Source organism: Lycium ferocissimum, chromosome 8 (assembly GCF_029784015.1).
Source record: "Lycium ferocissimum isolate CSIRO_LF1 chromosome 8, AGI_CSIRO_Lferr_CH_V1, whole genome shotgun sequence".
Classification (NCBI taxonomy): Eukaryota; Viridiplantae; Streptophyta; class Magnoliopsida; order Solanales; family Solanaceae; genus Lycium; species Lycium ferocissimum.
In genome coordinates, this window is record NC_081349.1 from 42,186,739 (window position 1) to 42,201,970 (window position 15,232).

The 15,232-nt window shown below is 34.2% G+C and overlaps 1 protein-coding gene and 1 non-coding gene across 2 annotated transcripts; both read right to left on the reverse strand.

Annotated features, from left to right (window-relative positions):
• Positions 1-2,987: 2,987 nt before the first annotated feature.
• Positions 2,988-3,206, reverse strand: LOC132069110 (small nucleolar RNA U3). Its single transcript, XR_009417676.1, has one exon. It is a non-coding gene; the product is annotated as a small nucleolar RNA U3 (small nucleolar RNA).
• Positions 3,207-5,089: 1,883 nt separating this feature from the next.
• Positions 5,090-14,666, reverse strand: LOC132068511 (tRNA threonylcarbamoyladenosine dehydratase). The gene is made up of 11 exons (XM_059462120.1): positions 14,500-14,666; positions 13,860-13,903; positions 13,649-13,727; positions 12,719-12,866; positions 11,741-11,953; positions 10,853-10,987; positions 10,023-10,157; positions 9,639-9,854; positions 7,889-8,013; positions 6,880-6,937; positions 5,090-6,609 (listed from the first exon to the last, which is right to left on the reverse strand). Exons 1-11 carry the CDS (start codon positions 14,613-14,615, stop codon positions 6,478-6,480), a joined length of 1,401 nt encoding a protein of 466 aa, XP_059318103.1. The 5' UTR covers positions 14,616-14,666; the 3' UTR covers positions 5,090-6,477.
• Between the last annotated feature and the right edge of the window lie 566 nt (positions 14,667-15,232).

Sequence of the window (15,232 nt, forward strand, 5' to 3'; positions counted from 1 at the left end):
GAAAAATAATAATTTCTGTAAAAAAAATATCAAAAATTATAGGAAATAAAAAATAGTTTAAAAAATGGAAAAGCTATTTTTTTAAAAAAACATAAGAAATTTTTTTTTTTAAAAAAATCAACTTTTCCAATTTTTTTAAATCATTTTTTTCTGATTTTCTAAATATTTCGATATTTTTTAAAAAAAAAATCCAGATTTGTTTTTTACAAAAAAATGCTGATTTTTAAAAAAAAAAAAAGATAATGCAGTTTTTTAAAAAAATATACTATATAGTTTTTTAATGAAAAAATATTATTTTTTAATTTCCATGTAGGTGCCATCATGGCATTACTTATGCCATGTGGACAAATTTTTTGAGAAAATTTCAGCTTCACTTGCCTTTTGGAGAGTGAGTTCACACATTTAGTTCAGATGTGTTTTGCAAACTAGATAATGATAGTTTAGGTAGTTTTCTCAACCTTATGATAGTTTAGGTATGAAACTAAAAAAAAAAAAAAAATAATAGTTAGGGTGTGTTTTTAACCCTTATCTCAAGTATTTTTTCAAGGAATATGTAAAAATCTTAAAATACACATTATATAAAACGGAGTTGGCATATTAATTCTTAGAAGAAAAAAAAATCTAGGTGATCGATTATATCCACCAAAAGATGTGATATGATGTATGAGATCCTTCCACCTTAATAGGCCCTACGAGATACGAGTCCGTACTAATCGAATTAGTAAGTATCGAATATCTCGGATGATTATAAAAAATTAAAAAAAAAAAAAAGATAAATCATGACTTAATTGGATGTACTACGAAATATTTTTTTGTCAAAGGATTTACTAGGAGATTAGTTGAAGTGGCCCAGATATCCGTGAAACAGAGTGTGCAGATCAACAGTTGTAATAAATAAATTTGAAAATGAATGCATGCAACAACCCGTAGCAGGTTCATTTGTTTCCATTCAATTTGATGCCTTCCTTACAGCAGACATCAATCAAATAATGCCACTGTTTCCAGATTTGAATATTAGATCCCAAATCTTAATCAGAATTATGCACTGAAAACTAACAGTAAACTAGTCTCAGGTTGTGACTGATCCAGAATTTAAACAACATCATTTCGATCGATCGATATATATATATATATATACACACACTAACTATAAAATTATTCTTTTATAAAGGTACATATAATGTTCAATTCTAAATCATTGAGTTTTATCGCACTCGTTCGAATCCACCATTAATTATAATGAGGTATGTTAGGATAAGTTGCTAATAGAACGAGTTATACTAATTGTGTGGAGGGTGCACTATCAAAAATTTGGCTTGAAGCTCTCATTGTACCAACAAGTCAATATAACTGTTAGTGGTTGGTTACGGTTACTATCCAAAAGCTCCTATAGGTGGAACGACCGGTTCAGATAATACCGACGAAAGACAATTGACGGTAAATAAAAAGACTTTTTTTTCTCTTCAAAACACAAGGAAATGCGGATAGGGTAGTGTTAAGAAATATTAATTAATTGCTCAATTGTGTTGCTTATGAAATTGATTTTGTTTTGATCATTTGTTTAATTAATTGTGCATATATTCTAGGTTACCCTCCCACAAACCCAACGGAGAATAAATTAGTTCATCAGCTTTAAGTGTCAGATTGACTAAAGGTATATGTTGAACAAGGAATTTGATATATTAAGAAATTTTTGGAGGATATGTGATGAAGAGAAATTGATGCATTGAACGGGCATAAGAAGTCAAAGGATTTTAATTTCCTAATAAGTCCCAACCAACTCTATGCTGATTTTGGCTACATATCATTAAATTAAGTAACTTATATGCAAAAAAACAGTTGCAAGAATTATTTTAACTATAAATCTTGGAAGTTATTCATGTGCTATCAATAATTAATTAATTTTGATCCTGAGAATATATACTGCTATATTATAATACAGTATAATGTTTTTAGACAAGTTCACAGAATGTTTGTGGTATTGTCTAACAGTTTCGTAGCACTATACAATGACAAGAAAATATTTTTTAATTACACCATGCCTTCACATCTTTATCTAGGTTCAATGAATAATTCTCTTTATCTTTTGCTCCATTTTTTTCCTTTGGTCAATTGTAGGGGACCGTAAAATGTCTAGGGAAACAGTTGTCAAAACCTAGTGAGGAAACTTTAGTATGGGTGTCATAGATTTTAAGGTAAATTCCAATTATGTGCACAATTATGTTATATTTTGTGATGGGTTCCTAAAATAATAAATAGAATAATACAATATTAATTTTGTCTCCATTATGCTACTACATCATAGAGAGGAATTGGAAGTTGAACGACGAAAACCTAAAACGAAATATATAACAGAGGCTATGCCTATTTGTAGAAAACTTGGATTTCAGTATATTTATAAAATAATAAGAGGTTTGAATTACAATATTAAATTTGTATCCACAAATTGTTAAGAATTTTATTTTATTTTCTCATTTAAGCAACTAGTGAAAATTTGACTTTAGTTTAATTTAAAGAGAAAAACTAATATCCTAGCTGAGAGGTGGTTATCATAGGTTGTCATTGGTTCGATGTAAGATTGGGGGTAAATAAATTGTTTTAACATGGTAAATACTTGCATCCGGCCTTTATACCAAATCAAACAATCTAAACTTAGCAGTTAAAAATTAAAGTAAAATACTTAATTATCACTTGATTATGTTTAAGTGATCAATATATGTATTATGATAAATATCTTGAATCCAACAATTTGGTGTAAACATAGGTGGAATGAGTAAGTTTAATACCATTAAGTCATGTCAACACATCAATCATTATTCCAGAGATATTCATTACCGCGGTAAAATTTTATGCGCACTTGTTGTTTATACTAAATCGATAAATGTAAGATGTATATCTTTTATATACATATTTATCACTTAAATATGATTAATTCTTATATATTTTCACTTTAGTCCTTTTTTTTTTTTGCTTCAGTCTTTTTTAGAAGTCTGTCAGACAGCCACAAAACCATCTCAAGCTCGGTGGACCAGGCTGAGAACGATCCTCTAAAGCTCCCCTTAGCTTGTAGGGACGATGAAAGCTGTTAATCACGCTCTAGTCTCATGGCCACAAGTTCATCCACCAGACTTCGTTTCCTGTCTCTTTAGAAGTCAAGGATACACTGGTACGAGCCTACAGAATAGATCCTGTTCAAGTAAGGTCGTACTTTAGTCTCTAATTAATGTAAACATCAGATGCAGCTAAGTATACCATCTTCAAGCCCTATCTTAACGCGGTTTCAAGTCTTCACCATCTTAACCATTCGCTTGCTCACACATACATTTGTTGGATGCTTTGGAGTTTGGACCACATTTATAACTTATTTTCTATTAACCCATTCTCGTATGAATACATAATAAATGCACTTTATTTCACCAAAAAAAAAAAATGCACTTTATACAATGCTTATCCTTCTACTTCAAGGGGGGTCCGTGGGGAATAGGCTTTGAGTATGTCAGAATAATTCAATTCCATCGAATCGTATAGAGATACTGAGATAGTATAAACGTGTGGAAAATATTATAAAATTCTGTAGTGGATCCAACTCATACTTAAACAATTAGTTTAAAAAGATGTGCTATATCTGAAACGTACAAAACATAATAGTGAAGACAATGTAGTAGGGATTAAAAATCAAACAGTACACAACTTGATTTTGAAAGATATAATGCTAAATATTGCAAAGTTAATTGTCTTTCATATAGTCATTGACACAGCGTGCTATAATCGAAAATGGTCATGGTGCTATGAGCGGATACTTCCGGAAAAAATGGCAATAAGAGGAAGTCACCGCAACGGTACTTAATATGCTGATTATATTTGGCATTGAATTAGTGAAGATACACAAGGTTTATTCTATGAAGCTACATTATTTTAAATGGAAGCATTTAAACAAAGAATCATGTACATGTACTAAATGTTAATCATTGTCTATTGGTTCCAAATTCCAACGTTCTTCATGCTCACTATAATTGTACATCCAAATTCTCTGACTCTTCTTGCATATAACACCTTGCCATTGCTAATTATTGCTTCACGGAGTTTATATGAAGTATTTTGTTCTCTTTTCATATTTGTTCCATAACATTTTTATGAGATGGATATTTTGGATAACACTCTTGTAGACAATCGAACTAGAAAAGTTCATGAATAGTTGAGAATTTTCGAAGTGAAGTTGCTTTAATGTGGTCCTTATGCTTCTTTGAAGTTGCTTTAATGTGGTCCTTATGCTTCTTTCTTTTTTTGGGAGGTGAGAATCTCCCGCCAGATGTTTGGTACTCGTTTTTGGCCCACTAATTAGATTGCGCCACGTAAAGCCCATTAAAAAGGGAAGCACTCTATACCAAAAGAATTTTCCATTCTTGAGCTCGATCTTGAGACCTCTTTAGTCAGAATGATTGAGACAGCCAAAATGCTGACACTCTAAAACAAAATATGGAAGCCAATGACAGCTTCCTACTCATAAATTGGCATGCAACAATCACATGTTCTTGCCAAAAACCCTACCTAAAGCTATCACATGAACATTATGAAACAAGATAAAGAGTCTTCAGATTTTGGTCCTAAACAACAAATAGGTACTTTATTGCTCCTTTTATTCGACAACAATATCTCACAAACTTGATGACGACGTCCATATGGATATTGACTGAACGTTTCCTGCTGTAATGGTCCTTTCTGTGCACTCATTAGGCTTTGGTAAAGAAACCCATGATTTAGCCAATCAGTTCTGATATTCACAACCAAGTATTAAAAAATCTGGATAAATCTTAAAAACAGAAAGAAGGTCGAAATGCAACAAGGAATAGGTCTGAGATCACTTCGAGCATACTCAGCCAGGTATGACTTTGCTTGGCTTGTCTATCTAGGCACCCTCAAAGGAGGTGTTAAGAGGAACTTCAATTTTAGCATATAGAAAGTTCCAACTACCATATTAGCATAATTCTGCTTTCAAATTTGCTACAGTAATCCTACTGGGGGAGAATTTATTGACGTATTAAAAACAAAGCATTCAATGTACTATAAATTTCAAACATAAAACATCAAATGCTTTTAAAAATTACTTCTATTGAATAAGAACATTAAGTTAGAAGTGATTCTCACAGCACAAATCACTGATATGACAAAAACATCTTTTTGGATCAAATAAGATGAATGGAGACAATCCTCAAAGTGAAGGCCAATCGCAAAGAGTTGCAAGTTCTTGATTTAGGAGACGATCACCTCAACGACACATTCCCCACGTGGTTGGGAACTCTACCAGAGCTGCAAGTTTTAAGCTTGAGATCAAATAAGTTGCATGGATCCATTAGAACTTCAAGAATTGAAAACATATCTCCCCAACTTCAAATTGTGGATCTATCTTACAATGCTTTGCTGGGAAACTAACCTACGAGTTTGTTTCAACATTTGAAAGTCATGAGGTCAATTGATCAAACAATAAAGTCATTAGAGAATATCTTGGAAATGGATATTATCCAAGATTGAATAACAGTTACAACCAACGCGCTGGAGCTTGAACTTGTCGGAATTTTGACTACTAGTACATTACTCTTCTTTTAACAAAGAGATTAGGAGGGCATATTCCAAGTATTATGGGAGATCTAATTGCACTTCACGTGTTGAATTTATCTCATAATGAATTCTAAGGTCATATGCCATCATCACTCGGAGATTTATCTTTTGAATCTCCGAGTGTTGGTGACTTATGACCTTGCAATTCATTATGAGATAAATTCAACACGTAAAGTGCAATGAGATCTCCCATAATACTTGGAATATGCCCTCCAAATCTATAACTTAAAAGATCAATAGCGTACTAGCAGTCAAAATTCTGACAAGTTCAAGCTCCATGCGCTTCGTTGCAACTGTTATCCAATCTTCATAATATCCATCTCCAAGAAATTCTAATGACCTCATTGTTTGATCAAATGACCTCATTGCTTTCAAATGTTGAAACAGACTCGTAGGTAAGTTTCCCGAGAAGACATTGTAAGATAGATCTACTAGTCGAAGCTGGGGAGACATGTTTTTAACTCTTGAAATTCTAATAGATCCATGCAATTTATTTGATCTCAAGCTTAAAACTTGCAGCTCTGGCAGAATTCCAACCACATGGGGAATGTGTTGTTGAGGTGATTGTCTACTAAATCAAAAACTTGCAACTCTTTGCAATTGGTCTTCATTTTGACGTTTAGGACTGATATACCAAAATAAAAGTGTTAAAATGATTCTATATCGCACATTCCCCGATACAACAACTACAAGAAATCCCTAAATAAGCTCTTTGATATGGTCAAAAGTGTTCAGCTACTTCCAAGTTGTTTGCTCCTTGAAGTATTCTAAACACCATCACCAAAGAAACCAGACTCAAAACCTTGATGATTCTCACTTCAGACAGCTTTTGAGTTTCACTTGTCTCTCTGTGTGGGATCTTCAGGTTTCCTGAACCATCCTATAAAAGCCAAACTCCAATTCTGCTCGCTTCAGCACATTTGTCACCCTAACAAAAAATTCTGGTTCTTCATCCTTTATATCTTCCAGTGACCTTGACTCGTGTTCGTCAGCCTTGAACCAGAGAATAGCAAAAGGAAGACTATTACAGTTTATAATGCAGCAAAAATAACAATAGTTTCATTAAACATCAAGCACTTCCTTTGAGTATCCAGTTTCACAAGTCATTTTGTGGGATACGTAATATAAGTTCAGAGAATTTCGTCATGACATAAGCATCTTGAATGTTTTAATCCAAAATAGAAAATTGATGCAATGTAAAATTCTACTATAACGTTGCACCGCCTCCACTACCATGCAGCAAATATGAATCAAGAAACATACCTCCTTAAATCTTAGCAGGAGTAGATTCGAAACTGAAGCTGGCTTTGTCTTATCCCACCTAAACGGATGTCAAAGCAAGCATCGCTATGAGTTGAGAGGCAGAAAACACAGAGATTGCTAAACGTAAATAGTTATGATGACCACTTTACAAAATGATGCTTAAGAAATTCTATGCAATGACAGCATCTGGAAATAAAATAGTAATCATGAAGTTAGGTCAAAATGTCATCCTTCTACATAAGATACAAGTTGTTAAAAATAGCAACTTCGAGCAAAAAATTACTCCCTCAGTTTCAATTTGTTTGTCTCGTTTTGACTTGGCACAGATTTTAAGAAAGTAAAGAAGACTTTTGAATCTTGTGATTTTAAACTAAAGATATACAGAATGTACCAAAATGACCTTCAATCTTGTGATCTTAAATATGTCATGTGGAAAGTTGAAATTGAAGAGTTGTCAAAAAAGGAATGAGGCATTCTTTTTTAAACGAACTAAAAAGGAAAGTAAGACGAACAAATTGAAACGGAGGGAGTAACAAATAATATGCATGAACTTGTATGAATGAGCGGATAAAATTTGTGGAACATATTTGCGTGGTCCACTTGACCGGTATACATCTTGCACAGGATTTCCCATTTTCAGTTGAGTGAAAAAAAATCATTTTAGTAACTCGTGAAACGAAAAGAAGAAATAGTATGTGACAATTTTATATCCTCCATAATCATGAATATCATATTTCACAAAGTGAAATAGTGACGAGGCATGTAGATGATTGGATGTCTTTTCTAGAGAAACATAGTGCTTCTACTTTCTACTTTTGGCATACGGAGTTTCATTACCGCAATTTTACCAAAATATTACATTATCACAGAAAGAAAACAATATGAGGCAATCTTTTTTCTCATCGTTGAAAAGATCTCGTGTTTGCCTATCTCAGTCTCAGTTTATCCAGGGGAATGATACTGAAGTGAATAGATGTTCATTCCATCATATTAGGCTTAGCATACATACCTCACAAGCATCAACTCGTTCACTGAACGCCACATTGCACGCCCTACATCTTTAACGGATAGGTCCCTTGAACTTCTCCCATGCCACAACTCTTTGGTAATATACATAACTTCTTCAACATCTACCTAAAGAGTGATAAAACAGGGATGAAAATGTGTTTCACAATGCTGACTAACAAAAAAATGCGAAATAGCATGCAAAAGAAAATTGAAAAATGAATATTTCTAGGCAAAAGTCATAGACAGCCCCCAAAACTTTGCCACATTTTCCTCTGGGGTACCTAAACCGAGGGTTGTACCTATTGGGTACCTAAACCCCTCTGAATTTGTACCACATAAATACTTTTTGCTGATGTGGCAAAAAAAGTGAACCACACTTTCCTTGCGCGCGTGACCCACTCTTAAATGTTAATTTTCTTTTTCTTTTTTTTGATTAAAAACTTACATCTTTGACTTTAATTAAATTTAAGGAAAAAAAACATTGGCCCCACTCTTCAATCACCTCCCCCCTTGCGTCAGTCATCCCCCCTCCTTCCCTCTTCGTCTTCTCCACTTCTGTCTTCTTCAGTTCTTCTTCTTCTTCTTTTTTTTTTAGTTTCTTTATATTTTGTTTATAAAAATTAACTTAAAAAAAAGGAGGAAGACAACTGGACCGGTCTTCCTCCTCAATTCTTCCATCCAACTATTTTCCCACCCCTCCATTTCCGGCGAAGCTCCATTTTTTCCTTGCTTTTTTTTTTCTTCTTCTTCTTCTTCTTCTTCATCATAGCACTTCATTTCTTTTAATTATTTATATAAAATTAATTTGTGAATTGGATGTTATTTCTTACCATCATTTTTTTTGTCCTTTTTAGATCTGAAAAGTAGCATTACCATCTTGTTCACTCGAAAAAATGGGGATTCACCATTACTATGACTCTTTTTTTTTATCTCACCTTTTATTAAAGGTTGGTGGGTCTTGTAAAGACATTGATAGATCCAAATAAGAGAAGAAAAGGGGAATAAATTATTGGTGGGGTGGGGGGACGGCGGTTGGGGGGGGGGGGGGGGGGGGTGGCGGCCAGTGGTGGGGGAGCGGCGGCCGGTTTCTTTTGCAGTTGGGGGGGTGTATAATTTATTTTTTAATTATTATAATGGACCCCACCGCCACGTGTCACATTTTCATTTGACAAAGTTGCCACGTCATGGAGAGTGTAATACACTCTCTTAATTTTGCTGATTATTGTGAAAAAGGTACCCAATGGGATCGAATTTGGACTGGTTTAGGTACTCAATAGGTACAACCCTCGGTTTAGGTATACCCCAGAGGAAAATGTGGTAAAGTTTAGGGGGCTATCTATGACTTTTGCCATATTTCTATTTTACTTATCAAAAACTAATATTTCTATTTTACTGATCAAAAACTACTACGAGGAATTTAGATCTACAATCCATACTTTGGCAAAATGAATTCAGCATTTTCATTTATATAAATGATATTGTACAGTATATATCCAGGACCCAAGAAACGAAAAATATAAGAAAAACTACAGAAATTAGAACTTCACATCCTTTAACATCATATTCTGTTTCAGTGCTATCAGTATGCAGGTTAATTCCTTTAAAGATAAAGATAGTGATGTTTGCCTCGATAAATAATATCACGAAAAAGAAAAAGAAAAAGAAAAAGAAAAAGCTGGGAATAGCCTATCGGCTCCTAACTTGATGACTTCAAGCAAGCAAATAGAAAGTGCAAGTTCAGGACTTAGTACCTCCACTTGCATCGATGTGCCATATAGCAACTCTTCATGCTCAATAAGGCGTTGATGGAGGATTACATAGTGATCCGTATCAAAGTTCACCACTGGTTCCATATGGACTTGCAATTCAGCTAGTTGAGTCACAACATAGGAAGCCATTACTTGCCCAAAAATTGCAGGTATAGTCCCCAGAACTGGAATGATGCGGACCCTAAATCCAGGCACTATCTGATATCCATGTTGCAAATTTTAGAAGATGCTAAACAATTAATTTTTTTCAGATCAACAGATGAATGTTATTTATACAGTTTAAAGTTTTTAGTGAAATGTGTCTATTCTCACAAGTTCTTTATAGCAATTTCAAAATTTAGCAGTTCAAAAAGGTGAAATTCTTACTTGATAATCTGAAGGATTTTCTTCTTCTCCGCTGGGCCCTTTAAAGGGAAGCAGCTTTGCCTTGGGTTTCTCTAGAGAAAATACCACAGGAATGCCACCATCAATACCATGATCTTTTCTCAAACGATGTCTTACCTGCTCAATTAGTTTTTCAAGTAATCAACTAAAAGCAAACATGAGAAATGGACAATACTAAGAACAATATTTTCCATTTGTTATGCATGGTCCAACTGTGAATCCTGAATATTCCTAAGGATATAACACCAGCATTGAACTTATAAGTCTTTCATTTTATGATCGAGTTAGTACAAGATTATATAAGTAGTTAAGATTCTGTTCACATAACACAGTCAACAGCCCATAGCCCAACAAAAAATTGGAGATTGAGTCTTTTTTTAATGTATCGTCTTTCAAGCGAATGAAATATCAGGGTAGGACTGTTCTTTTTTATGAACGTAAATATCAGGGTAGACTATTGTTACAGACTTGAAGAATATATTCTAATATATGGAGAAGCAGTCTCATTACTGGAGAGCTTCATGTCCTCAAACATAGAGTTATTATTAGTGCTTTAACAATATCCGGTAAGCCAAGTGATTCATAAAATGCTCACTTAGCTTCAAGTGTTTGGAAGACGGACTGTCTCATCCCCAACCAAGAGAGATTAAAGAAGTCAAAATTATCTATTATATAATCTGGTGGATCAAGAAGCCAATGCTCATTTCAGTTTTTTTTAAAAAAAATGACTCAGAAATAGAATGTGGAGCTAAAAATCTGAAAATCCCGCATGCTGCATGTATAGCGCGATAAAGCTCAACAAAATTACTTACAGCTCGAGATAGAGGGTCATTGGTGGACTCTCTTAAGTCAGCCACACGAATTCTTGTTGGATCAGCCCTTGCGCCAGCTCCAGTTGCAGATAAAACTTTCAAACCTCTTCGAACACAAGCAGCGAGAAGTGCCACCTGCAAAGTATTACATAGCAAAAATTCCGAACTGAAAAAGACTCAAAAAGGTATTATATAGAACCATAACTAATTAGAAACAGGTACTGAAATAGCCATCCCTTGATTTACTAATTCCATTGAAAGCTTTTACATACTGTGCATCGCACAATTGTTTTCTGAAATACTTACCAAGACAGAAGACAAAGAAACTAACAATTTCCATCGTGAACTGCATAAACTAATATTCATAAGTACCAAGCTCTTCTCTGGATCATTTTTCAAGAATTCATAATGAAGACAGTGTAAAAGAATCTTCTGGTTCAATGGATTCTATCCAAGTTAGTAAAGAGACTGCTATAATTCCAAAAAAAATTCCAAATTGTAACTGGCCTCAATTGCGCTCTGGAATCACTAAAAGAAAAGTTGCTCCCTAGAAGAGAGAGAACATTAAGACCAACCTTATTAGTTGCATTCAATGTTTAACAAAACAGAGAACATGGAAAGAAAAAATTCACCATCCCCTTCCACAAGGGGAAAAACGGGTAATGAAATAAAAAACAAAAGAAAAGAAAATCAAGGCTTGGAAAGGAGGCAATAATAAAACTGTAAAATCAGAGTTTATTCAACTCAGCCAGCAGGTTTTCAAAGTATAGCCAGTAATGGAAAAACTGTAATTTCTACAATCATTTCACTTTTCAGCCAAGAGATGGAAATTTCTATTAAAAAGGAGTAGCAGCAACTGTGAATGAAGGAACACATAAACAAACCTACCTTTGTGTCGATATTATCAATACAATCAAGGACAAAATCAGGGTGGCCAGAGAGAATTTCTTCTTCAGACGATGAATCATATAACATAACTTTTGCATCTATATGACACTCTGGGAAAATTGATTGGAAGTGCTTCTTAAGGCATAGGGCTTTCGAGGTACCAACATCCTCTCTTGTGGCAACAGCATGTCTATTTAATGAGGAGACTGACACCTTCAACATAATTAGCCGATATCAGATATTCGGAAACATAGAGGAAAAATTTCTTTTAAAAAACTTATATAACTAGAGCAAATCATGTCCACATACAACAACAGGAATGATCCTTCAACTGAGCCCAAAGGCTTAAAGTTAATTTGATTTTGTGGTCACACACATTGCAGCAGAATCTCCACAGAATAGCCGAATCACATTACTATTAGATAGCACAATCTTCAACTTAGCATTCAAATTTTAGTGCCTAAAATTGAAGGTTTAAATGAAAAGAATTGTATTTTTCTACACCCTTCAATATCAGGCCAGTTTGTCCTACTTGCAATTAAGTCAAACTACAACATAGTGGAATCATTTTAAATACTTTTTATTGAATGCTGTGTCCTATTCAAAATGCTGAGGCACTTCAAATTTAATAACTAAGTACCGTATGCAATATCCCATGGATTCCAGATCTTTGTAATTTCCTTGCATTGCAATATGCAAATTGGATATATTCAAATATCCAAATCATGTCTTAAACCAACATGAAGGTCTATAAGAGATAGAGAAGAAACTTAAACAGAGCTAAGTCAATAATCTATAGTAATGGAAATCATTTAACTATATGCCGCGTCTCTAAATTTCAGGCAAAGGAAAAAGGTGAAATGAAATCTGAAATTTCAAATGGAGGAGTTAGAATATTCTGTGACAAAAGAAAATAACTGGCAAGAGTTTACAGCAGCGTAATATATAAGTGAATCAAATGGCAATTAAATACGATACCTGATCGAAATCCACAAGTAGCAGCCTACCAACACCTGACCTCAGAAGCATGGATGCAGCATGACTTCCAACTCCTCCAAGACCAATTACCACAACATATGATGCAGTCACTTTCTGTTGGGCTTCGAGGCCAAAGAACTGTATATTCCTAAGAGACCAGAAAAGAGTACAAAAATAAGAGCAGAAATACAAGTGTTGCCATCAGCAGCAGCCATTAGCGGATGTCTGGAGTTGTAAATGAGCTGACTTGTTTAAAAAGCATGGGCTTAAGTTCAGCTTGGTTATTTATCAGACGAGTTGATCTCGAGCTCTACTTTGAGATCATATATCAAACAGGTTGAAGTTTGCATAAACTTATAAGAACACTTGTGTTCATGAATAATTTGTTTTATGTATACCTCTGTAAATATTTGTGTCAATTGCATGAAAATTTTATCTGATCTTATATCTTTAAGAATCAAATCTAAGGAAGAAAATAGGAAAAAGTACAATACATCTTAGTACCCCAATATCTCCAGTTTCCCTTACTTTGCATATCATACACCTGAAGAGAACCGACGACTGAGAGAATGATGGTAAGGAACAGAAAGAACGAAAATGAACACAACAAGCATGTAATGACCTCTGTTTTCAATTCTGACCAAGGTTATTTTTTTGCAATGTTTCATTATTAAACCCTTTCTTTACCTTAATTTAGTTACTGCAAAATGGCAAAACATGACAAGGTCAGTTTCTCTCGGTACATCATGTATGATATAGAGCTATTTTGCCTATCCTTTACGCAGTACAGTTATATGTCCTTTTACGTGATATTACACTTGTCCAATCTTACGCAATACAGCTAGTTCTCTTCCTTGTACTTCTTTCCTCGTTAATAAAATCTTCTTTCCTTGATATAATTCAAAAGGGAAAAAAAAAATCAAGAATTACCTTGTTAGTTGTTCAGAAACCACTTCATCAGCCAACGGGTTTGAAGTAGCCATTCCATTACATTTGGATGCAGGAAGCTCTGAATGAATGAACATTAAACCAAAGAGAACAGAAATGTCAAAACCAGACAAGTATAAACATTAAACCAAAGAGTACAGAAACGTTAAACCAGACAAGTATAAACGTTAAACCACAGAGAACAGAAATGTACCATTTGAATTTAGCGACTCGCTTATATACCCATTTCCAACACTTCTGCAAAAGAAAGTTTACAATCATCAAATTTCAACTCTCAGCTTCTAAAAAAGACCATACACAAGATATCTAGAATATATTAAAGGACCGTTTGGCCATGGATAAGTTTTCACTTTTTTCTGGAATTTTATTCCGGATGATTGTTTGGACATAGAATTGTTACAATTTCCTGGAATTCGAAAAACTCCAAACCTCTGTTTTCACAATTTTCACTCCAATTTGTATTCATATCCAAACACAACTCCAATTTCCAAACATCATTTTCAACTTGAAAACAAATACTACTTTTTTCCAAATTTCACACTAAAAAGAGTTTCTAACTTCAACAGTTGCCGAAAAATCCCCTCTTTCAGAATTTTAGGCCAGTAGATGCAAAGTAAAAGCGTATACACAACTTAGTTTAAGCAATACACATACACACCAATTTAGTATAAGAATATACTATATATGATTTCAAAAACTTCCAACATACATCAGGGGCGGATCCACTGTTACTGTATACGAGAGTATAAATTTGTGTAAAAATTCACTATAATTATAACAAATACTACATAACATGATTTTTGAATCCAAAATGTGTATGGATTAGTAATTACTGGTTGTTGTTAATTGGGAGTGGACTGGAAAGAAGTTTGGAAATAGCAAGTGTAGCAGCAGAACCCAATAGAGCACCAGCTCCAATAAATGCTAAAATCTTTACTTTTTCTTCCATTTTCCTTCCCACACGCCGCCAGTGGGTTTAGGTTAAACCAATCAATGAAGGAGTGAAGGATTTTTTGGACATAGAAAGGGAACTGTATGGATGAAGCTTAATTGGGCCTGAAGAAATGGGTTTACTGTCTTACAATTTAGGGTCATTTGCACCATTGGCCTTCAAAGGCACTGGTCTTTAATCTTTGTTCCTCAAATTGGTAGTCTTTAATTTTTGTCCTTCGCAAAAAGTTTCTTGATTTCAGATTCTAACTCCCGCTCAGTCAAAAAATTAAAAAAAATCGCAAGATAGAGTTTGGATTCGCAAGGCATCAGGCAGAGTGCAAAATTCTGCCTTGTGAAATTCCTTCTTTTTTTTTTTACTGAGCTGGGGTTCGAAACTAGAACCTCGAGGTATTAGGCGATGGATAAAAATTAAAGACCACCAATTTGAGGGCCAAAAATAGTGCCTTTGAAGGGAATCCGCGCAAAAAAAAATTTACAATGGGGTCATTTGCACTTTGGACCCTATTTTGTGCTGGTCTTTAGTTATTGGCCTTCAAATGGACTGATCTTTAGTTGTTAGCCTTCGCAATCAACTTATGCCTAGAAGGCCATAAATTACGCATAATATTCACT